Source organism: Stenella coeruleoalba (assembly GCF_951394435.1).
Source record: "Stenella coeruleoalba genome assembly, chromosome: 1".
NCBI classification, from domain to species: Eukaryota; Metazoa; Chordata; class Mammalia; order Artiodactyla; family Delphinidae; genus Stenella; species Stenella coeruleoalba.
The window spans coordinates 150147672-150173523 of NC_137169.1; the positions used below are offsets into that span (position 1 = coordinate 150147672).

Below are 25852 nucleotides of genomic sequence, written 5' to 3' on the forward strand. Positions count from 1 at the left end.
GCTCGAACCCATGTCGCTTGCATTGGCAGGCGGATTCTTAACCACTGCGCCACCAGGGAAGCCCGATTTCTGCTTACTTTTAAATGACTCTAGCAGTCCTTGATACTTCCTTGCTATTGGGTATGCCAAACTATTCTAGGCTCATCTTGTACATTTCTTCCTTCAGGCGTGGAATCAGCAATTTATCTAAGAATGCCCAGTACGTTTAGTCGGAAACGGTATTTCAAAACAACAATCTGGCTACTAAGTATATTTTCAGCTACTGATTAGTTATGTTTCTAAGATTTTAACGGTCAGAATAGGAAAATTTTATCTATCTCTCTATTTGATTCATAAATTTATATCCAGAGCAATATCCCATACCTCATGAGTTCATATTGAGTCCTATTCGAATTCAAGATTTTTGTCTAACTTCTTCTATCTTAACATATGTATCTTCTTGCTTTTACAACAAAACACTTGGTGAGGAATGGTGGTATTAGAAAATGTCATTATTACACATTTGTTTTATCTCACATTATACACCTCAAAACTTTAGAAAAACAATACAAATATTATCACCAGTGTCATGATTACTGAAAACACTTATACTTTTCCCTTGTATATGCTCTTCACATTCTCCTATCATATTTTATAATTGTACTAGATCTACATTGTCAGAGAATACACCCATTATATATTACATTCTAACCCATTTAACCCTCATTTTGTTTTAGTCTTGTAAGTAACTATATACTATATTATAATGCTTCCTCCTAGTCCTTATGTTGATTTCTCTTTAGTATTTTTGATTTTCTGAAGCTTCTTACTTAGTAAATTACCCAGGAAGGGCTCCTGGGAACAATATTATCAGAGCTTTCTACATACTGATAGCAGTTTGTGCCATTTACAGTGTAATCAGTTTTGCTGGATGTAAAATCCTTGGCTTGTATTTATTTTCCTTTAGTATCTTAAATATTTGACTCCACTTTCTCCTGGCATACAACACTGCTATAAAATGTCTGATGATAATTTAATTTTCCTTATAAATTTCTTGCTTTTTTGCTTATATGCCCACATGGGTTGGCTATTCTGATTTGATATTCTGAAGTATATGGTATGCTCTTTCAATAAGAAGTTTGAAAATTTTATTTTTCGGGGGGGGGTTGTTTGTGTTTTGTTGAATTATTAGTATTTGTTTTGTTCCTTTGCCTTGGTTCTCCTTTTTCAGGAATTCCATTTATTCTTTGCCTATCCTCAATATTTGTCACTTTCTCTCCAATCATTTTTATTTCATCCTTCATTTCTTTCTTAAAATTTTTTCCTCTTTTAATTTCATGTATCTTGTAAGACATTATCGGTTGTTCACCTTCATTTTTTAAAATGCTATTTCTATTGTATTCAGAATTTTAGGTTTGGGAATTATTTTCCTTCGGTAACTTAAAAATATTTTGCTTCAAAGACTTCTGGTTTTTATTGTTTCTATTGAGAAATCAGCTTTAAATCTTATAGTTACTTTTTTGAAGGTAAGTTATCTTTTTTGCTCTGAATACTTTAAAGATTTTTCTCTTTGTTTTTGATTTTGGAAATTTTACTGTGATGTTTTTGGATGCAGATTACTTTTTCTGTGCCTTGATGTCTTTCACCAGTTTTGGAAAATGTTGCTTCTGACCAACACTCTCTCTTCTCTTTTTTTAGGACTCCAGTTCTTAGATCTTAGCTTTGGATCTCCTTTATGTTCTTTTTCTATATTTTAAATCAGTTTATCTCTCTATGTGTAATTCTGGATATTTCCCTCTGACCTCTTTTCTAGATGGCTAATTCTCTTTTCAGTGATCACTCCCAATAGTTGAGTTCATACTTCCAGTTATTGCAATTTTAATTTTTTTTCTAGAAGTGATTAGTAGCTCAGATATAGGCATGGATAAGGCAGAAAAATGAATGTTTAAAGTTGCGTAACACTAAACAAGAACAATACCAGGGAAAGTGACATATAGGCATTGGGAAGACAATAGCTGAAGGACTGAACTGTGGAGCTCAAGTTAGATAGGCAAAGAAGAGAAGAAAAATGGGAGAAGCAGAGGGTTTCTCTAGGATATCTAGAGATATCTAGATTGTGTGAGAAAAAAGTAGATATCTAGATTGTGTGAGAAAAAGAGGCAGAGGAGTAGTGGGAAAGAGAGAGCTAAAGGGTCCAGAGACTGAAATGTTCGCATATAAATGTAATTTTAATAGGAAGAGCTATATTGGTCAGCTTTGCTGCAATAAAAACTCCAACCCTCAGGGGTTTTACACATTAAAATTTAATTCTTGATCACACATAATCCAATGCAGATGTCCCTGGTTAAAGGGCTCCTATGGATGACTCTCCTCAAAACAGTAGATTAAAAACTCAGACTTTTAAAAACCTAGTGGCTTCTTGAAGTCCCTTATCCCCTTCATCCAGTTCACATCTACTCCATCTTTAATCGTTGCTGTAATATATTGACATGTGAAGGAAGATGGGAAGCATGGAGGTGCATGTGAAGTTCTTAAGTACTTCATCCTGGACACATATCACTTCTGCTCATACTCCAGTGATAAGAATCAGTCACATGGCCTGACTTAGTTATGAATGAGGCAGGAATGTGTGATGGGATGGATTTGTTTGGTCACATAATTGCAGTAATGTGGAGGAGAGTAGCAGGTGGAATTCATGTCTCTTTGTTGTCACCCACGTAGGTCCTACTTCTTGGAGAATGAAGGTCTCTGGTACATGAGAAAGTTACTTTGGAAGGAGTCATCCCTGGTTTTGTATGAGATCTCTGACAAATCTCAGGAATCAATGCTGGTAACTTCTAGAGAGGCTCCATCATGATGGGAGGCCCTCAAGGGCAAAAAGCCCCATGTAGAAGGGATGGGAGTGAACTGTGGTGATTTGGAGTAGGAAGGCCTTTCTGCTGTGGCCTGCAAAGTGAACAGGAAGAATAAAGGGGATTCACTGTGGAGGCTGAGAATGAGCAGTCATGGAGGATGAAGGAAAACCAGGAGAGTGTGGGGACAGTGAAGCCACGGTCAGTGGGTCAAATGCTGCAAAGAAGTCAAAGTGAGATGAAGCCTAGAGTGTGTCCATTTGATTTAGCACAAATGTGATGAATGTCTGAGAGTGAAATGCAGGCCCATAAATAATCAAACATTAAATACAATGTGGAGAGAAAATAAAATATTAATCAATAATTGCATCATCCTACTATAAACATTATCTTTTCTGACCCCTTTAAGTCCGTTCTATAGGACAGTGATTTATTTTTTCATAAATGAATTTTCATAGTCATAGAATTCAATATACAGGTCATATATATTTTTCCTACCTACAGCTGACTGGTTTTGTTTTCCTTAGATAATTTATATATAGATTTAAAATGGAAAGACTTGTCTAATTGCATGCTAAATTCTATTTAAATCCAAAATGTCATACCTTCTTCATAGTATTGTTAAAGCTATAGTCATCCCTGCCATGTATTTCCCACACTATGAAATTTACTTCAACATCTTCAACATAGCCACTGTCATTGTATCTGAAAGAGACAGCGAACACAAAAATAATAGTTTAGTGCAGAAGGGCTAAAAGCTCCAGCTGTCAAGACAGAGGTACTTAGGTTTGAATCCTGTCTTTATCACTTAGCTTTGTGACCCTGGGGAAGTTACGTAAACTCTTGAAGCCTCGACTTTCTTATCTGCAAAATAATAACAGTACTTACAGTATAGGTTTCCTTCAGCTCTCAAAATAAACCTCATGGTAACGAAGCAGAAAATTTTCACTTTTTTAACAGTTGGAACCATAAGTTCTCTTCAGTTTGACAGGAACCGTGTATTGATAAGGTGAGTAGGTGAGGCCATGCTGTCATGGCTGGTAGCAGGGAGAAAGATGGAAGGGAGCCATGAATGGAGGAAGGGCAAAGCAAGGGTTCCTTGGTGTTACTTAATCAGCAAATACTCTTTGGGTGCCTATTATGTACCAGAGAATTAAAGCACAGAACTACTATGATTCGAACTGAGAAAGTACAGATCTCTCTGGAGGAACCAACTGGAAGATATGGCTAAGTGTTAGAAGATCAGCAGCTTCAGTAAGAGTTGAGGTGTGGTTGAGAAGCAGAAACAGTCATAAGCTCCTTGGAGCTATATTCATGCACAACCCCTGCTCAGAGAATGCATGATGACTTCCACCAACAGCAGACACCACCAGCAGACAGTCCAACATGGACAGGGTGCCCACTCCCCTGACGTCAGGACTGGAGACATAAGTCTCACTGAGCTTACAGTATTTACCCCAAACTCAGTAAGTTTTAAAAGAGATATATTACTTCAAATTGTTATGATTTTTTCTGCTACCATATGAAAATAGGGTCTTGAGAAAAAAGCTAAAGTCAGTTACTGATAAAGTCATACCTTTGAATACCAGAGCTTGACTGTTTTAAAAATGGTTACATGCCTTTCTTCTCCATCAGTTATTGCCCATTTTTCTGAATGAAATTATCCCCCACACCCCTTGGATGGAAATTTCACTTAGGACCTTGGTCTCAGGCAGGTTGCCTCAGTGTCTAATATATTTTCTTGCTTCACATTTCTGTGTCTATTCATAAAAAAACAGCAGATGCTTCACAGTGACCCCTTACTCACTGCCCAGATCTCTGCCTGACTTTGCAGTCATTCTGTCTAGCTTTGCAGGTCGGCTATAACTCATTGCTATCCACCCATGGTCATAAAAAACAGTTTTTGTTCCTTGCTCAGAAATTGAGAAGAAAACATCTTTAAGTGTCAGAAAGTGTTACCTGAGAAGTTATTTTGTTTCTATCTTTAATTAGTTTTTAGAAATCATAGAGATGAACTCAGGTGTAGTTAAGTGGGGATTGGTTCTTCACTTCTTTCTTGGCATGTGATGGGGGTTACAGAGAACTCTGAACTCTAATGAGAGCTCTGGACCCTCCCCACAGGAAAATGCACATATGTGTGGGCATGCACACAATTTTCTATGCAGTTTCAGGGATTTGGGCAAAGCTCTAATTCTAGGAGCTTTGGAAGGTGCAGCATGTTTGACCGCATCTTCTGAATGCCATCAGATTCTTGAATTAATAAAAACTAGTTGCAAAGCCCTATGTTTTATTTAAATAAAAAAGATCTTAACTGAACTCTGAGCAGGCATCGTTTGACAATCACAAAAGCAATAAGCTACAGTGTCATCTAGTGGCAATAAGGATAAATTGCATGACATACTTTCTGGGTTTATAATGATCTTTGATGTTCTATGTATTTCATTGAGAATATGGGACCAAAATACTTGCCTGTGAAAGCATGGCTTATTTTCATTGAACTTCATTAATGTGAGATATAATACTAATTAAACCTGAGAGATTCATGAGTGTTACTACATTTTGTAACTTCTCCCTACAATTTGTAACTTCTCCGCTATTGCAGTTCCACTTTGGGAATTGGGAAGGAGAGACCTCTCTGTTGATCCATTAGACACATATGTTTTCAATCCTGTCTGGTCACTCTAGATAGCCCATTGTATTAACCTTGTCTTTTACTTTCTGTAATGTGATGCTTTAATATCTAGGGCCTTGCTTACCTTGGAGGGATGCCCTCCCAGGGTTAACTCCTAGAGATAGTAAACAGCTCCCCTAGGCATGCCTTTCATATGCAAACCAACCAATCCAGAGCCCATACCCCCAGCCACCTCCTTTATGGGTTGTCACACTGGGCCACTATCTACCTGCCCTAATCACCCCAGGATCAGGTACTAGACAACAAGACAGTATTTACACCCAGAGCCCACTGAAATTACTCAAAATAGCCAATCCTAAACCTGCTTACCCTGTCTCATCCATTCCTTCCCACAGAAAACACAATAAAGACTCTTACCTCTGTTTTCCCCTCACTTCCTCTGTCTCCTGACAGACCCTGGTGCTTCCTTCTGAGGCCCTACATGGTGTGCTGTGCCTCCTGTTTCTTGGGATTGGTATTTACAATATATACCTTCCTTCATGACAGTCATTTCCACGTCTGTGTGTCTTACCACATCTGATCAAAACAAATCTTGAGTAGCCCTAAAGCACCCCTATGACCTGTTACTGAACTTCCTGCATCACAGTAGAGCAATTATGTCCCACTGTTTCCTCTGGGTTGCTTCTGTAGCACCAAATTCTGGTTTAGGATGGGTTGCCATGGGAATTAAGAAAGCAAAGAGGCAACTGGGATGACATATTCCTAGGTGGATCATACTCCCAGGACTTGCTTTATTCTTATTAACGTTTGCTAGTGAATCTATTATTGTTTTATCTGTAAAATTCTGCCCAACCTTGTTCCTGAGCCATTCTCTACAAAGATAAGACATTTATTATAATTTAGAGACCTAGTCCACACACTAATTTCCTAGTGACTACCCATGTCTGCCTGTTTTCTCAAGGCTTAATTAATTAGCACCCAAATTTGCCTCTGATAAATATCTAATTGAACACCGGGTTATCAACTATGTATTGCTATAGTTCGGTTGAATTGAACACTGAGCCTTATTGATCTGACTGTCCCTCTGTAGTTAACCTCAACTATTCAGTCGATTATCCTAGAAGAATTGGAGGCAAAAAGCTTTATCAAGCTATTCCTTGTTGCAGAGATACAAAAAGTTACCCCTAGGGAAAAGTACTGTCACAATAGTCCAAAGTAGTGCTGCTTCAAAAGTCCACTCTCTGACCCCAACATCTTCCATCTTTCACATCCTCTCACCTGCCCCTTGACCTCATAGGTACTTCCAGTCCTCTGTTTCCCGTCTGCTTTCCTGCTACACAGAAGTTCCTTTCTAGCTGCTCTTCCTTCCCCAATCAGCCCAATCTCATGCTTGATCATCGGACCTGCTCTCTCACTAGCATCCTGGATGCACTCAACTGTTCCTCCCCTTGCATGTAATATCTAACCTAAACATTCGATGGTATCTATGACTTCTTCATCTGTGCATGTGCTACTTCAGACATTCACTGTGTGTGAGGATTGGACCCACTCACGGTATCTTACCTCAGTTGTGCCTTTGGTGTTGTCCAGTAATCTTTTTACTGGCCCTTAGCCAGCCCCTTCTCATAGTACCCTCAGTGACCTTTGACATTCTCCTCAAAGACCCTCCTCAACCCCTCCCTTCTCTCAGTTTACAGGTGGCCCTCCTTCCTACTTCATGTAAGTAAATCGAGGCTATCAGACATGACCTTTCTCAACTCCTACATTCCTATTTCCAAACCAGTCACTTTCTGCATTTATTTTTACTCCTTCCCTCCAAGTCTCAGAGGATGAATTGTCCTTTCAACTTCGCCACGTGGCCACTTGATTCTACTTCCCCAGTTTTCTTCATGGACCTTGTGCCTGTAGCTTAGGCACTTATTTTTTTTAATTAGGAAATATTTCATATATGCAGAAGAACACAGAGAATAATGTGAAAATTATTACTTATCATTTCCATCCTGGTTTTATACTTTACTTATATGTAAATGTATCCACAAATCATATATAGTATTGATCTATGGGTTTGAAAATATACATACATGATATTATACTGTGAATATCTTTTGGTGATTTTTTTTTCCACTCAATATTAGGTTTTGAAATAAAGCCATAGAAATTTCCAGTCTCTTGGTCTCTGTTTTCCTCATCAGCAGGTTCTTTCTCGTCTCTCTTCCTTCCCTATCCAAACTGAACTTCATGGCTGATCATTTGATTCCCCCTTACAAGCATCCTAGTTCATTCATTTTAACTGCTATTTGGCATTCCATTGTCTAACTACACAGGGTACTCATCCAAATGTTCACTGTATTTTACCTTACATATATTTCACCACAACTTAAAAAAATCTGTACTTAAAAGATACCATAAATAAACATTTCAACCACCTGTCTTTTTTACTTTGTTTATGGTGTCTTCCACTGCAGATTTTTAAAAATTGAAGTATAGTCGATTTACAGTACAGTTAAATTCCCTACATATGAACCTGTTCCGTTCTGAGAGTGAGTTCGTAAGTCCAATTTGTTTGTAAGTCCAACAAAGTTAGCCTAGGTATCCAACTAACACAGTTGGCTATATAGTACTGTACTGTAATAGGTTTATAATACTTTTCACACAAATAATACATAAAAGCAAAGAAACACAAAAAATAAGAAAACATTTTTAATCTTACAGTAAAGTACCTTGAAAAGTACAGTAGTACCAGCTACATCACTGCTGGTTTTACACTTGCTTCCGGAATCCTGGGCTTGAAATAAAGATACTGTACTACGGTGTTCTACACAGTACTGCACAGTAAAGTACACAAAAGCACAACCACTTGTAGAGGATGTACACACATGACAAAGTACACCAGACATGTGAACTAACTTACGTGATTGGACATGCGAACGCACGTTCGCATCTTTGAAAGTTCGTAACTTGAAGGTTCGTATGTAGGGGACTTACTGTATTATATTAGTTTCAGGTGTACAACATAACTGCTGGATCATATGGTAGTTCTACTTTTAGTTTTTTGAGGAACCTCCGTAGTGTTTTCCATAGTGGATGCACCAATTTACATTCCACCAGTGGAATGTAACAGTGTACAAAACTTCCCTTCTCTCTACATCCTCACCAACATTTATCATTTGTAGACTTTTTGATGATAGCCATTCTGACAGGTGTGAGGTAATATTTCAATATTTTTAGAGATTATTTAACTAACTATTAATCTAAATAATCTTTTAGATTAATCTATGATTTTATAGATTATTTAAATAACTCCATTTAAAGTTATTACAAAGTAATGGCTGTACTCCCTGTGCTGTACAATATATCCCTGTTGCTTATTTATTTTATACATAGTAGTTTGTGTCTCTTAATCCCATACCCCTATCTTGCCTCTCCCCTTTTCCCCCTGCACTGAAAAACACAAGTTTTTGTTTTCTATATCTGTATCTCTGTTTTGTTATATACATTTGTTTCTTTTATTTTTTAGATTCTACATATAAGTGATAATATAGAGTATTTGCCTTTCTCTCTCTGACTTATTTCACTAGGAATAATATTTTCTGGGTCCATCCATGTTGTTGCAAATGACAGAATTTCATTCTTTTTTATGGCTAAGTAATATTCCATTGTGTGTGTGTGTGTGTGTGTGTGTGTGTGTGTGTGTGTGTATACCACTTTTTCATTGTCATTTGTTAATGGACACTTAGGTTGCTTCCATACCTTGGCTATTATAAATAATACTGCTATAAACATTGGGATGCATGTATCTTTTCAAATCAGTGTTTTCATTTTCTTTGGATATATGTCCACCAGTGGAATTGCTGGATCATATGGTAGTCTAGTTTTAGTTTTTTGAGGAAACTCTGTTCTGTTTTCCATAGTGGATGCACCAATTTACATTCCAGCCACAATGTACAAATGTTCCCTTCTCTCCACATCCTCACCAACATTTATTATTTGTAGACTTCCTGATGGTAGGCATTCTGACAGATGTAAGGTGGTATTTCATTGTGGCTTTGATTTGCATTTCTCTAATAATTAGCAATGTTGAGCATATTTTCATGTGCCTGTTTACCATCTGTATGTCTTCTTTGGAAAAATGTCTATTCAGATCTTCTGCCCAGTTTTTAATGTGGTTTGTTTTTTGGATATTGAGTTGTATGAATTGTTTATATATTTTGGATACTAACCCCTTATTGGTCATATCATTTGCAAATATTTTCTCCCATTCTGTAGGTTGTAGTTTTGTTTTGTCAGTGGCTTCCTTTGCTGTGCAAAAGCTTTTAAGTTTGAATTAGACCCCATATGTTTATTTTTGCTTTTGTTTCTTTTTCCTTAGGAGACATATCCAAAAAAATATTGCTACTATTCATGTCAAAGAGTGTTCTGCCTATGTTATCTTCTAGAATTTTTATGGTTCAGGTCCTACATTTAGGTCTCTAATCCATTTTGATTTTATTGATGTATATGGTGTGAGGAAATGTTCTAATTTCATTCTTTTGCATGTAGCTGTCCAGTTTTCTCAGCACCACTTCTTGAAGAGACTGTCTTTTCTTCATTTGCTTGGCTCCTTTGTCATAGATTAATTGACCATAAGTGTGTGGGTTTATTTCTGGGCTCTCTATTCTGTTTCATTGACCTATATATCTGTTTTTGTGCCAGTACCATGCTGTTTTGATTACTATAGTTCTGTAGTATAGTGTGAAGTGAGGGAGTGTGATCCTTCTAGATTTGTTCATTTTTCTCAAGATTGCTTTGGCTATTATTCAGGGTCTTTTGTGGTTCCATATAAATTTTAGGGTGATTTGTTCTAGTTCTGTGAAAAATGTCATAGGTATTTTGACAGGGATTGCATTAAATATGTAGATTGCTTTGGGTAGTATGAATAGTATGAACATTTTAATATTACTTCTTCCAGTCCAAGAACACAGGATATCTTTCCATTTCTTTGTATCATCCTCAATTTCCTTCATCAATGTTTTATAGGTTTCAGAGTATAGGTCTTTCACCTCCTTGGTTAAGTTTATTCCTAGGTATTTTATTCTTTTTGATATAATTTTAAACTTGATTGTTTCCTTGCTTTTTCTTTCTGATAGTTCATTATTAGTATATAGAAAAACAACAGATTTCTATATATTAATTTTGTACCCTGCAACTTCACTGAATTCATTAATTAGTTCTAATAGCTTTTTTTGGTGGAGACATTAGGATTTTCTACATATAGTATCATGTCATCTGCAAATAGTAATAGTTTTATTTCTTCCAATTTGATGCTTTTTGTTTCTTTTCCTTGTCTGATTTTTATGGCTAGGACTTCCAATACCATGTTAAATAGAAATGTTGAGAGTAGGCATCTTTGCTTTGTTCCTGATTTTAGAGGAAAGGCTTTCATTGGGTGTGATGTTAGCTCTGGGTTTGTCATAAATGACCTTCATTATTTTGAAATATGTTCCCCCTATACCCACTTTGATGAGAGTTTTTATCATGAATGGATGTTGAATTTTGTCAAATGCTTTCTCTGAGCCTATTGAGATGATTGTGTGACCTTTATCCTCCCTTTTGTTAATGTGGTGTTTCACATTGATTGATTTGTGAATACTGAACAAGTCTTGCATCCCTGGAATAAATCACACTTTATCATTTTATATATTGTTGAATTCATTTTGCTAATATTTTGTTGAGGATTTTTGCATCTAAATTCATCATAGATATTGGCCTGTAATTCTCTTTTCTGTGGTGTCTTTGTCTGGGGTGGTATCAGGGTAATTATGGCCATGAAGAATGAATTTGGGAGTGTTCCAATTTTTTGGAATAGTTTGAAAAGGATAGATATTAACCCTTCTTTGTGTGTTTGGTAGAATTCCCCTGTGAAGCTCTTCAGTCCTAGACTTTTGTTTCCTGGGAGTTTTTTTTTAATTAAAAATTCAATTTCACTACTAGTGATAAGTTGGTTCAGATTGATTGTATATTTCTTCCTGATCCAATCATGGAAGGTTGTATGTTTCTACAAATTTGTCCATTTCTTCTAGGTTATACAATTTGTTGGCATATAACTGTTCATAGTATTCTCTTATGATTTTTTGTATCTCTGTGATATTGGTTGTTGTTTCTTCTCCTTAATTTCTTATTTTATTTGGGTACTGTCTTTTCTTCTAGATGAACCCGGCTAAAGGTTCATTAATTTTGTTTATGTTTTCCAAAAACAAGCTCTTGCTTTTATTGATCTTTTCTATTTTTTCTTGGTCTCTATTTTATTTATTTTCTCTCTGATCTTTATTACTTTTTTACTTCTGCTTATTTTGGGCTTTGTTTTTTCCTCTTTTTCTAATTCCTTTAGGTGATAGGTTAGGTTGTTTATTTGAGATTTTTCTTATTTCTTGAGGTAGGCTTGTATTGCTATAAACTTCCCTCTTAGAACTGCTTTTGCTGCATCCCATAGATTTGGGAAAGTTGTGTTTCTATTTTCATTTGTCTCAAGTATTTTTTGATTTCCTCTTTGATTTTTTTCATTGACTTATTGGTTTTTTTAGTTGTGTGTTGTTTAGTCTCCATGTGTTTGTGCTTTTCCCGTTTTTCTTCCTGTGATTGATTTCTAGTTTCATACTGTTGTGGTCAGAAAAAAATGCTTGATATAATTTCTGTCCTTCTAAATTTGTTGAGACTTGTTTTTTGGCCTAGCATGTGATCTATTCTTGAGAACATTCCATGTGCAGTTGAATAGAATGTGTATTCTGCTGGTTTTGAATGGAATGTCCTGTAGATATCTATTAAGTCCAATTGGTATATTGTGTCATTTAAGACCACTGTTGCCTTATTGATTTTCTGTCTGGTGATTTGTCCATTGATGTAAGTGGGGTGTTAAAGTCCCCTACTCTTATTGTATTATTGGCAATTTCTCCCTTTATGTCTGTTAATATTTGCCTGATATATCTGGGTGCTCCTATATTAGGTGTATGTATGTTAGCGAGTGTAACATTCTCTTCTTGTATTGATTCCTTTATCATTATATAATGCCTTTCTTCGTCTTTTATTATAGACCTTGTTTTAAAGTCTATTTTGTCTGATATGAGTATTGCTATCCCTGCTTTCTTGTTGTTTCCATTTGCATGAAGTATCTTTTACCATTCCATCATTTTCAGTTTGTGTGTGTCTTTAGCTCTGAAGTACATGTCTTATAAGCAGCATATAGATGGGTCTCGTTTTTTAATCCAATCAGCAACCTATGTCTTTTGATTAGTGCATTTAGTCCATTGACATTTAAAGTAGTTATTGATAGGTATGTATTAATGTGGTTTTGTTACTTGTTTTCTGGTTGTTTTGTAGTTCTTCTCTATTCTTTTAGTTTCTTCCCTTGTGATTTGATGATTGTCTTTAGTGGTATGTTTTTGTTCCTTTTTCTCTAGTTTCCGTGTATCTAGTATATGTTTCTGATTTGTGGTTGCCATGAGGTTCCAACATATTGACCTATAACTACATCTGTTTTAAACAGGTAGTCCTTTAAGTTCAAGCACAATCTAAAAGATCTACATTTTTTACTTCCTTCCACCACATTTTTGGTTTTGATGTCATATTTTGTATCTTCATGTTTATCCCTTTACTGATTATTGTAGTTATAGTTGATTTTACATTTTTTTGTTTTTTAATCTTCATACTAGCTTATTTCAGTGGTTGATCCTCAGCCTTTACTATATATTTGCCTTTACTATAGATTCTTCCTTTTTTCCCTTTCCTATAGATTCTTTCTTCTTGTTATAGCCTATTCTATTCCACTTAGAGAAGACTTTTTAACATTTCTTTTAGGGTAGATTTAGTATTAATGAACTTTTTTAGTTTTTGCTAGTCTGAGAAGTTCTTTATCTCTCCGTCAATTCTAAATAATAATCATGATGGGCAAAGTATCCTAGATTGAAGATTTTTCCCTTTCAGCACTTTGTATAGATCATGCCACTCTCTTCTGGCCTGCAAAGTTTCTGCAGAAATATCAGCTGATAGCCTTATGGGTGTTCCCTTGTATATGACTTTTTGTTTTTCTCTTGCTACCTTTAGAATTCTCTCTTTATTTTTAACCTTTGTTATTTTAATTATGATATGTCTCAGTCTGGGTCTGTTTGAGTTTATTTTGTTTGGGACCCTCTGTGCTTTCTGAACCTGGATATCTGTTTCCTTCTTCAGGTTTGGGAATTTTTCAGCCATATTTCATCAAATACATTTTCAACCCTCTTCTCTCTCTCTTCTCCTTCTGGGACCCTTATAATGTGCATGTGGATATGCTTGATGCTGTCTCAAAGATCCCTTAAAACTGTTCTAATTTTTTTTTTCTTTTTGCTCTTCTGATTGGGTGATTTCTATTATTCTATCTTCCAGATCACTTATGCATTCTTCTTCTTTTTTTTTTTTACATGTTTATTGGAGTATAATTGCTTTACAATGGTGTGTTAGTTTCTGCTTTATAACAAAGTGAATCAGTTATACATATACATTTGTTCCCATATCTCTTCCCTCTTGCATCTCCCTCCCTCCCACCCTCCCTATCCCACCCATCTAGGTGGTCACAAAGCACCGAGTTGATCTCCCTGTGCTATGTGGCTGCTTCCCACTAGCTATCTATTTTACATTTGGTAGTGTATATATGTCCATGCCACTCTCTCACTTTGTCACAGTTTACCCTTCCCCCTCCCCATATCCTCAAGTCCATTCTCTAGTAGGTCTGTGTCTTTATTCCCGTCTTACCCCTAGATTCTTCATGACATTTTTTGTTTTCTTAGATTCCATATATATGTGTTAGCATACGGTGTTTGTCTTTCTCTTTCTGACTTACTTCACTCTGTATGACAGACTCTAGGTCCATCCACCTCATTACAAATAACTCAATTTTGTTTCTTTTTATGGCTGAGTAATATTCCATTGTATATATGTGCCACATCTTCTTTATCCATTCATCCGATGATGGACACTTAGGTTGTTTCCATCTCCTGGCTATTGTAAATAGAGCTGAAATGAACATTTTGGTACATGACTCTTTTTGAATTTTGGTTTTCTCAGGGTATATGCCCAGTAGTGGGATTGCTGGGTCATATGGTAGTTCTATTTGTAGTTTTTTAAGGAACCTCCATACTGTTCTCCATAGTGGCTGAACCAATTCACATTCCCACCAGCAGTGCAAGAGTGTTCTCTTTTCTCCACACCCTCTCCAGCATTTATTGTTTCTAGATTTTTTGATGATGGCCATTCTGACTGGTGTGAGATGATATCTCATTGTAGTTTTGATTTGCATTTCTCTAATGATTAATGATGCCGAGCATTCTTTCATGTGTTTGTTGGCAATCTGTATATCTTCTTTGGAGAAATGTCTATTTAGGTCTTCTGCCCATTTTTGGATTGGGTTGTTTGTTTTCTTGACATTGAGCTGCATGAGCTGCTTGTAAATTTTGGAGATTAATCCCTTGTCAGTTGCTTCATTTGCAAATATTTTCTCCCATTCTGAGGGCTGTCTTTTGGTCTTGTTTATGGTTTCCTTTGCTGTGCAAAAGCTTTGAAGTTTCATTAGGTCCAATTTGTTTATTTTTGTTTTTATTTCCATTTCTCTAGGAGGTGGGTCAAAAAGGATCTTGCTGTGATTTATGTCATAGAGTGTTCTTCCTATGTTTTTCACATTCTTCTATATCACCTAGTCTGCTGTTCATTCCTTCTACTGTGCTTTTCATTTCAGTTATCATATTCTTCAGTTCTGACTGGTTCTTTTTCATATTCTAGTTCTTTGTTAAAACTCTCACTGTGTTCATCTATTCTTTTTCCTAATTCAGTTAGCATTCTTATTACTAATGCTTTGACTCTTTATCTGGTAAATTGTTTACCGCTTTTTCACTGGTTGTTTTTTCAGGGGTTTTCTGTTGCTCTTTCAATTGAAACAAATTCCTCTGTATTCTCATTTTGCTCAACTCTCTCTGTGTGTATGAAATTAGATGAAACAGTTACCTACTGCGGTCTTGAAGGGGTGTCCCTTTATGAGAGCATCCCTATACAGTGTGCATGTGCCCAGTGGCTTTTGTGGGAGAGCTGGATCTGAAGTGAACACAAGTCCTATCTTTTCGCAGGGTGTATTGGCAACCATCACCTTGGTAGGAAGTGGGACTGGAGATGGTAGGGCCAGAGCCAGGTGTCAGCCAGGGCTTCTCCTCTGCTCTGTGACCATCACCACCCTATAAAGGGAGGGGTCGAGTCCCAAGTTGCTGAAGCAGAAGCCCTGAAGTTTGGGTCTGAGCTGGCTCTGTTCCCTTTAAGTGTGTGCTCTCCCACCTCCCAGCACTGGAACCCTCATCCCAGAGGGAAGCAGTGCTGGAATAAGAGGGGCTGGCATGGATGCTTGGCATGTGTCAGGGTACAGGCTGTGGTGGTCTGGCTGGGGTCAGACACCTGGACTGCTTCCAGTGTAATGCCTGTGAAAGTGCCAGTAATGGCTGCCCCCACTCCACTCAGACACTGCTTTGAGTCCGAATCTCCTTTGTCCTTCACAGATGAGCCTCCCTTTGGCCTCTGCCATCCTAGCTAAGGTGTGGAATTGTGTCATGAAACAAGAAGGACTCAAGTGGTCATTTGGCTCAGGCTAGGATGTGTGCTGGGATGTCATGGGAAACCAGCCAGCCACCTGTGCAGTCTCAATCCACCCTCTCCAGCGTGCTTCAGGAGCAAGCAAGTGTGTGCTCCTCATGAGTGGAGTTCAGGCTTCCTACAGCCCTTCTGTTAGTCCTACTGGCCTTCCAACCAGGCAAGGGGGCTCGTCTTCACAGTGTTAGACCCAGGGCTCGGGCACCCAATAGGTGGTTTGAACTGCTCACTCCCTAGGGAGGATCTTCATCCATGTAACCTCCTTTCTCCTCTGAATCCCCTCCCAGGTTCACAGGTCCTGACCTGATCACTTTTCTTCCCTTCCTACCCAATTCTGCGTGGATCTTTCTGACAGCCTAAGTTGTATAGGAGTCTTTCTGCCAGTCTCCAGTTAGTTTTCAGTGAGAATTTTCCACATGTAGCTGTATTTTCAAGGTGTTAATGGGGTGGGGGCAGAGGGAGAGTCCATGTCCTTTTACTCCACCATCTTGATCTCCTCTCACCAGACTTTTTTATCATGAAAAATATGCACAATGTAAAAATTAGCATTTTAACCATTTTTAAATATACAGTTCAGTGGCATTAAGCATAAAACTTCATTGTATGATCACGACCATCTGTCTACATAATCTTTTCATCTTGCAAAACTGAAATTCCAGTTAGCAGACATTTAATCCTGTCCAAAATGTCCATAATATATTTGGTCCATCCCAAAATGTCCTTCTTTGATATTTGCAGGACCATTTGCTCCTGTCCAAAATGTCCATAACACATTTGATCTATGCCAAAATGTTCTTTATATTTGGTCATATTTTGTCCTGTCCAAAACATCTATGGAGACATTTTGTCCACATCAAAAAGTCCTTGATATTTGGTCCTGTCAAAACTATTTAGCATAGACCAAATATTTTCATGAATATTTTGGACAGAACCACATTTCAAGAACTTTTTGGCATAGACCAAATATCTTTTGGATCAAATGTCTTATGGACATTTTAGACAGGATCAAATGTTCTGCAAGGGAAATTTCTTACCCATTAAATGATAACTTGCCATTCCTCTTATCCTACAGCCCCTGGAAAGCACCATTCTACTTTCTATGAATTAACAACTCTTGGTACCTCATGAAAGTGGAATCATACAGTATTTGTCCTTTGGTGACTGGCATTTTTCTTTTAGCATAATGTCTTTGAGATTCATGCATGTTGAGGCATGTGTAAGAATTGCCTTCTTTAAGGCTGAATAGTACTCCACTGTAGATATGTATCACATTTTGTTTATCTGTCAATGAACACTTGGGTTGCTTCCACCTTTTGACTATTATGAATAATGCTGCTTAAGAATATGATGTACAAATATCTGTTCTAGTCCCTCCTTTCACTTCTTTTGGATATATAGCCAGAAGTGAAATTGCTAGATCATAGGATAATACTATGGTTAACTTAATAGTTAACTTGCTAGTTCTTTTATCCTTCAGCACTTAAAAATGCCATTCTATTGTTACCTGACCTCTACTGTTTCTTTTTTTTAAAGATTTTTAATAAATTTTAATTTTATATTGGAGTATAGTTAATTTATAATGATTAATAATGGAGTATAGTTGATTAATGGAGTATAGCTGATTAATAATAAATTTTTATTTTATATTGGAGTATAGTTGATTAATAATGTTAGTTTCAGGTGTACAGCAAAGTGATCCAGTTATACATATACATGTATCTATTCTTTTTCATATTCTTTTCCCATTTATTTTATAACAGAATATTGAGCAGTGTTCCCTGTGCTATACAGTAGGTCCTTGTTGGTTATCTATTTTAAATATAGCAGTGTGTACATGTCAATCCCAAACTCCCAATCTATCCCTCCCCCTCCTCCACCCCTCCCCCTGGTAACCATAAGTTCATTCTCTAAGTCTGTAAGTCTGTTTCTGTTTTGTAAATAAGTTCATTTGTATAATTTTTTTTTAGATTCCACATATAAGTGATGTCATACGATATTTTTCTTTCCCTGTCTGACTTATTTCACTTAGTATGATAATCTCCAGGTTCATCCATGTTGCTGCAAATGGCATTTCATTCTTTTTTTATGACAGAGTAATATTCCATTGTATATATGTACCACATCTTCTTTATCCATTCCTTCATTGATGGACATGTAGGTTGCTTCCATGTCCTGGTATTGTAAATACTGCTGCAATGAACATTGGGGTACATATATCTTTTCTAATTATGGTTTTCTCCAGATATATGCCCAGAAGTGGGACTGCTGGATGATATGGTAGCTCTATTTTTAGTTTTTTAAGGAACCTCCATAGTGTTCTCCACAGTGGCTGTACCAATTTACATTCCCATCAACAGTGGAGGAGGGTTCCCTTTTCTCCACACCCTCTCCACTATTTATTGTTTGTAGATTTTTTGATGATGGCCATTCTGACTGGTGTGAGGTGATATCTCATTGTAGTTTTGGTTTGCATTTCTCTAATGATTAGTGATGTTGAGCATCTTTTCATGTACCTCTTGCCCACCTGTATGTCTTCTTTGGAGAAATATCTATTTAGGTCTTCTGCCTATTTTTTGATTGGGTCATTTGTTTTATTGATATTCAGCCACATGAGCTCTTTGTAAATTTTGGAGACTAATCCCTTGTCGGTCACATCATTTACAAATATTTTCTCCTATTCTGTAGGTTGTCTTTTCACTTTGTTTATGGTTTCCTTTGCCATGTAGAAGCTTTTGAGTTTAATTACTGACCTCTACTATTTCTGGTGAAAAGTTTTCTGTAATTCTTTCTTTGTTCCCCTGAATGTAATGTATCATTTTTTCCCCTGTCTAGCTGCTTTAAGCATTTCTCTTTATCTTTAGCTTTCAGCATTTGTCTATGTTGTGCCTAGATGTGGTGTTTATTGAACTTCTGGGATCCATGGGCTAATATTTATCACCAACTTTGGATACATTTCAGTCAATATTTCTTCAAAAAATATTCTCCAATTCTATTTAAGTTAGATTGCTTGATATTGTTCCATAGGTCATTGAAGCACATAATTAAAAAAATTCTTTCCTGTTGTATAATTTGGATAATTTCTGTTGAACTATCTTTATTTTTACTAATCTTTTTATCTGCTTTGTCTAACTTCCTATTAAGCCTGTCCTATTAATTTTTATTTTTAAATTTCAGTTGCTGTATTTGCTTTTAGTCTAGCATTCCAAACTGACTCTTTCTAAAATTTATTTATTTTTGGCTGCATTGAGTTTTCATTGTTGCACGTGGGTTTTCTCTAGTTGCGGCGAGCGGGAGCTACTCTTCATTGTGGTGCATGGTCTTCTCATTGTGGTGGCTTCTCTTCTTGTGGAGCACAGGCTCTAAGCATGTGGGCTTCAGTAGTTGTGGCTCATGGGCTCTAGAGTGAGGCTCAGTGGTTGTGGCACACAGGCTTAGTTGCTCCGCGGCATGTGGGATCTTCCCAGACCAGGGTTTGAACCTGTGTCCCCTGCATTGGCAAGCTGATTCTTAACTACTGTGCCACCAGGGAAGTCCCCAAATTGGCTCTTTTAAAAAAATAGTTAACAGTTTTTTACTGAGATTCCCTATCTGTTCACCCATTCTCTACAATTTTCCTAAGAATCTTTTAACATATTTATACTTGCTGAATTAAAGTCCTTGTCTGCTAATGCCAGTCAGAGTCTGGGTCATCTGTAGTCTGCTACTACTAACACCATTTTATTGATTTGGGGTCATTTTCCTGAGTCTTTGGATGTCTAGTAATTTTTAATACTGTACTGTACTGAACATTTAAAACTATACATTGTTGACACTCTGGGTTTTGTTATTTTCCTCTAAAGAGTTTTGTTGTTATTGTTGTTCTTCTTTTTCTTCTTCTTCCTCCTCTTCCTCTTTTTCCTCTTCCTTCTCTCCTTCTCCTTCTTCTCCTTCTCCTTCTTCTTCTCTTTCTTCTTCTTCTGAAGATAAATAACTGGTGGATCTCCCTGACTCTGATGAAGATTAGTTTTAGGACTTGGAAGGCTTTACAGTGGTTTAGTTTTGCCTTTAACCCCAGGACAGAGCATTTTATCTTTAGCTAACCATTTTGGTTTCAGAAGAAAGCCTAAGGTGTTTTCCAATACCCTCTAGGTTGGTGTGACTTTGTCCAGATTTGTCTCCCAGCATCAGGTAACTATTGAAATCTCTGCTTCCTTTCCTTACACATGCACAGTTCAAGAATTTGAGGAAAAAGTTTTCTATACTTTTATTGCTCCTCCTGCATGATGCTGTCCTTTCCAAGGTTTTTCACCTAAATTTATAGCTGTTTCACAGTCACATACTTCACTGTCTATCTCTTAAGTCCAGTAGATCTGTCATTTTCTGTTAAAGCCTGATTCTCACATACCCTGCCAAAAACTAGGAAGTGACTTCAGAGGACAGTCTTACTTAGAAATCTTTCCTTCTTTCAAGGATCATGTCTTTTGCAGTTTTTGCTCTCTAATGCTTCTAAAGAATTATTTATTACAGTTTGTCTAGAGCATATATAGTTGGTATTGGGCAGAGTGTATGTCAAATAAAACTACTTTGCCATTTCTAGAACTTCAATTCTGGAAGATATTTGACTGGATATTTTTAGCCCATTGTTTTTCTATATAAATTTTAGGACCTACTTGTTAAATTTTGCTGAAAACCCTGATGAAATTTTATTGGAATTTCATTTAAGTTATGGATAGATTAGAGAAGAACTGATACCTTTGTAATACTGAGTCTCTCTATCAAAACATGTGGTATAGTTTTTCAAGTATTATAGTCCTCTTCTATGTATTTAATAATATTTTATAAATTTTGCTATACAGATCTTGTACAACTTTTATTAAATCTATTCTACTTTATTTTATTTTTGCTATTGTGAATGGAATAATTTTTCTATTATACAGTTTACCCTCAAAAACAATGGGTTTAAACCGTGTGAGTGTGCTTATATGCAGATTTTTTTCAATAGTAAATACTACAGTACTACAAAATCTGTGGTAGGTTTAAATCCACAGATGTGGAACAGCAGTATGGAGGAACCACTTGTGTGGAGAGCCAACTATAAGTTATATGTGAATTTTATTATTTTTATTATTATTACTATTATTATTTATTATATGTACATGGAGGGCTGTTCAAGGGTCAACTATATATTCTAGTTAGCATTTACTGATGTATGGAGACATTTTAATTTATTGTATTTTGATCCTGAATTCCACTTGCTGAACGTTCTTCTAAGGTCTAACTGGATATTTCTCTCATAAATTACATATACCTGACTTCATTTAAAAATGCAATCTTAGAATTATTGTCTTTTAATATAGAGGTAAGTGCTTTAAAATTTTGGTCATTATTAATATATTTATATGTATTTCTACTATGTAACTTTTTCTTTTTACTAACTCTGTATTTTTTTCTCTTTTCATCTATAACATTGCTCAATAGTTTAAGTTGGTCTAACTTCATTGCTACAACAATCCTCAAAATCTCAGTAAGTTAACACAATAAAGTTTATTCCTTACTCATTTTATGGTCCACTGTGGGTGGAATTAGATGAGGGGAGATGCTCTGCTCCACATAATCCTTTAGAAACCCAGACTTTTTTCCATTTAGTAGACCATAATGTTTCTGAGTCCTTTTTGGATTCTCCAAAACTGGCAGATGATAGAAGATAAAAAGAGATAGCTGGGAGGATTATGCAAAACTTAATTTTTTTTATGGGGGGCAGAGTCCAAGCCTGACTGGTCATGTGACACTTTGGTCCACATTCCACTGTGCAGTATTCAGGCATATGGCCCCACCTAACTGCAAAGCATGTTTAGAAACAGAGTCTAGGTGTGTGTCCTGGAGGAAAAGAAAACGGTATTTTGTATGTTCATTAAGTTTTCTTCTTATCAAGTTTTTTCAAAAATAACCCCACTTTGTTCTTTCTATTCTTCTTTTAGTGACTCTTCACTTTAAAAGTCTTGACCCCACGCCTAAACAATGCTAAGATTTCAGAATAATTTAACTCTAATCATCTTACTTCAATTCCACATGTTGAGTAGTATTATTTCATTTCCATCTTGTTTTCACATCCATCAAAGATATTATTCTTAAAATTTATTTCTACAGTTTATCTTTCTTTACTTTAACCAATAATTTCTTTCCTTATGATTGATTCCTCTACTTTGTTATTTTCCTTTTTGGGCTTATTTTTCTTCTTATTGAATAAAATCCTTCAGTAGTTTTTTGTTTTGTTTTTATTAAGGATTTTTAATGTAAACTCTTTATTTGCATAGGTATTTATTTCACCTTAACTCTCTAATAAAAGTTTATCTAGATTTACAATCTAAGATTAATATTCTTTTCCCTCAGATCAATGAAAATATCATTCTATTATTTTTGTCCTATTTTTGCTGATAAGAAATCTCTCAATATAAGTGGCAGTCTATTGTGGGTAATCTATCTTATCTGTATGGCAGCATATAAATATTTTCTCTTTTTCTTTTGTGTTCTATGATTTCATTTTGAGTTACTTAAGACTTTGTGTCAATTTTCACCCTGATGACTTAGCCCTTTAATAAATTATGGAAAGTTTTCACATTTTATTTGATTGAGTTTCACTTCCCTTTCCAACCCATTTTCTCTAATTTCTTCTTCTGGAGAAAACTATTAGGCACATGTTAGAAGAATTTGTCATTCTTTTCTCAATTTTTTCTTAACTTCTTTCTTATTTCTATATCTCCTTAACTATTTGTGCTGCATTCTGGTTGATTTCCATGTCTCTCTCTTTCTTTCTTTCTTTCTTTTTTTTTGTAACCGTCTCTTTATCCATATCTTTAGTGGTTTGTAATCATCTCTAAACTTTTGAATTTAATAGCTATGATTTTATATCTAGAATTTCTATCTTTTTAAAATATGCCTACTTTCTTTTCTTTCTTTCTTTTTTTTTTTTTTAGGCCACACTGTGTGGCATGCTGGATCTTAGTTCTCCAACCTGGGGTCAAACCCATGCCCCTTGCATTGAGAGTGTGGAGTCTTAACTACTGTACTGCCAGGGAAGTCCCCCTACTTTCTTTTCATAGTCATATTTTTTGTTATAGTTTGTTTTATTTGTCTTCCTTTTTCTTTATTTTTCTTTAACAATATTTTATGTATTGTTCAGATTGCTTCATTATTTTTAGTTTTGTTGGGCCTATCTTTCAATTTATTTTATCTTCTAACTCTCCCATTTCCTCATAAGGTTGGTAAACATTTATTGACAATTCTTTGGTGGTGGTGATTTTTCCAGTGGGAGTCTTATGCACTGGATTTACTTTTTCAATTGCTTCTGTTGGAGCCTTAGGGATTTTATGGCTACGTGACATGTTTTTAAGCTTCTTTTTTCATCTATTGATTTTTATTACTATAGTCTTTTCCTGTGTATATACATTAAATTTAGATCCCTGTCCACATACAGCCTGAGGCTAACATTTAACATTCTTACAGGAGATATTTTTCCCACATTCATGCAGGTAAAACTTTCTTCCTTGTTTCTCTGGTCATTGAGTAGAATTTTCTAGTCTTCATATATCCTGGATTTATGAAAGACCTTCCTGGCCCCACAGAGGCTTTAAAACCCTATCTCCTAATTCCTACTTCCAGTATCCCAGATCAATATTCCTGGACTACAGTAGATCACCTGGAGCTGACTACTCTTAGAGTTCTCTCTTTACTTGTATCACCTAGAGATTGCTCTTTCTTTTTTTCAAGTTTGGCTATGCATAAACTATTTTGTTATGTTTTATCAAGGATTATGTGTGGATGGGGAGTGGTTCAAGTGAGCTCAGTCTGTTGCATTACCATATTCAGAATGACTGATTTTAAACTTTTCTTCCTTTATTAAAGAAAGCTCAACTGTAACATGTAAACTGTAAACTTGAATTGTAAACATGCTGATATCTTTTATCCTAAAAAAAGAAACCTCATGATTTTGTGTTTTACTCTATAGGTAAATTTCAACCAAAAGTTGAAAAAGTGTAGGCTACATTTTGCCCCTACATAAAAATCTTTGATTTTGCAAACGCCCTGCAATCTGACTTCTGTCTGTTCTCATCATTTCATAGAAACTACTCTTATAAAGTTCACTAATGCTATTCTAATGTCAAATCCAATGGACATTTTTGGTGATGGTTTAGTAGTCTCTCTGAATTTGACTCTTTTACTCATTTTTTCTTAAAAAATCCTATTGTGAGCTTCACTGGTGGCGCAGTTGTTGAGAGTCCTCCTGCTGACGCAGGGGACACGGGTTCGTGCCCCGGTCCGGGAAGATCCCACATGCCGTGGAGTGGCTGGGCCTGTGAGCCATGGCCGCTGAGCCTGCGCGTCCGGAGCCTGTGCTCCGCAACGGGAGAGGCCACAACAGTGAGAGGCCCGCGTACTGCTAAAAAAAAAAAAAAAAAAATTCCTATTGTGGGGAGGGGGGAGGGTAAGCTGGGACAAAGAGAGAGTGGCATGGACATACATACACTACCAAATGTAAAATAGATAGCTAGTGGGAAGCAGCCGCATAGCACAGAGAGATCAGCTCGGTGCTTTGTGACCACCTAGAGGGGTGGGATAGGGAGGGTGGGAGGGAGGGAGACGCAAGAGGGAAGAGATATGGGGATATATGTATAGCTATAACTGATTCACTTGTTATAAAGCAGAAACTAACACACCGTTGCAAAGCAATTATACTCCAATAAAGATGTTAAAAAAAACCCCAGAAAACCAAAACAAAATAAATAAATAAATAAAAGACAAAGAAAAAAATTCCTATTGTCTTTGCTTCCACAATTCCACATTATCTATGTTGTCCTTGTGTTTCTCTGAATGTTTTTTTCTGGCTCTTATTTCTAGACTCTTTTTTCCTCTCACCATGTTTGAATATTGGTTTTTTTTGTTTGTTTTTTAGTAGCGTAAATCTTTGGCTCATAACTCTTATTTTCCATATTACGGTTAAAATGAAACAAAACTTTTGATACTTCCTTTTATGTGGAGGGAGCTCAATGAGTATAACATTCTTGGTCTATCTTTGCTCTTCTATTCACTTTGCCCCTTGGGAAGTGGGTTGACTTAAATGATTGATAACTTAGAAAAGAATAAGCTGGGCATGCTTGGCTTAGCTTCACATTTTTCTTCTTATGAGTGAATTTCTTGTAGGATAACATGTTCTTTTCTCATTTGTTATACATTTAAAGTGCCTCCAAGATGAGAGACCAACAGTGGATCAACAATATGTGTGACTGGGGAGATGATTCTTTTTAACCCTTTTAGGTATAGTATTAGTGGTGTAGTATCAGGAAGTTCACTTTCTGCAAATGTAAGCTACATCTGTCAATATATACTTTTTGTCAGTAAAAAGTGATGAGTAATAACATTCTTCTTCTGACCCATATTATTCAACTCACTCAGGATTTGGTCAGGGAAGAGGGGTACAATTGGACCTCCTATGTACCCCAACAATTCTTTATGATCACCCACAACAATTCTTAATATCACAAAATTTTTATTGCCTTCCAAATATATCTCTAGCTCAGACAGTTTACGTGAACTTCAGATGCTTCAGTTTAACATTTTATTGCACATCTCCTTCTGGATGTCACACAGACTCAAATTCAAAATGTCTAAAAATCAACTAGTCATCTTCCCCTGTAAGCATACCCTTTATTCTCTATTTTATATTACAATTGATGGTATTAAACTTTGTCCAGTTTAGGGAAGCCATAGACATAAAATT

The 25852-nt window shown here is 36.2% G+C and overlaps 1 protein-coding gene across 1 annotated transcript in view; it reads right to left on the reverse strand.

Moving 5' to 3' along the window:
• CATSPERE (catsper channel auxiliary subunit epsilon) overlaps window positions 1–25852 on the reverse strand; it is a gene marked incomplete at its 3' end in the record, with an annotated part of 242258 nt that overhangs the window by 27349 nt on the left and 189057 nt on the right. Inside the window, exon 18 of the mRNA XM_079916436.1 lies at window positions 3437–3536. Coding sequence (XP_079772562.1) covers window positions 3437–3536 — 100 coding nt within the window. The remainder of the gene's footprint in view (window positions 1–3436; window positions 3537–25852) is intronic.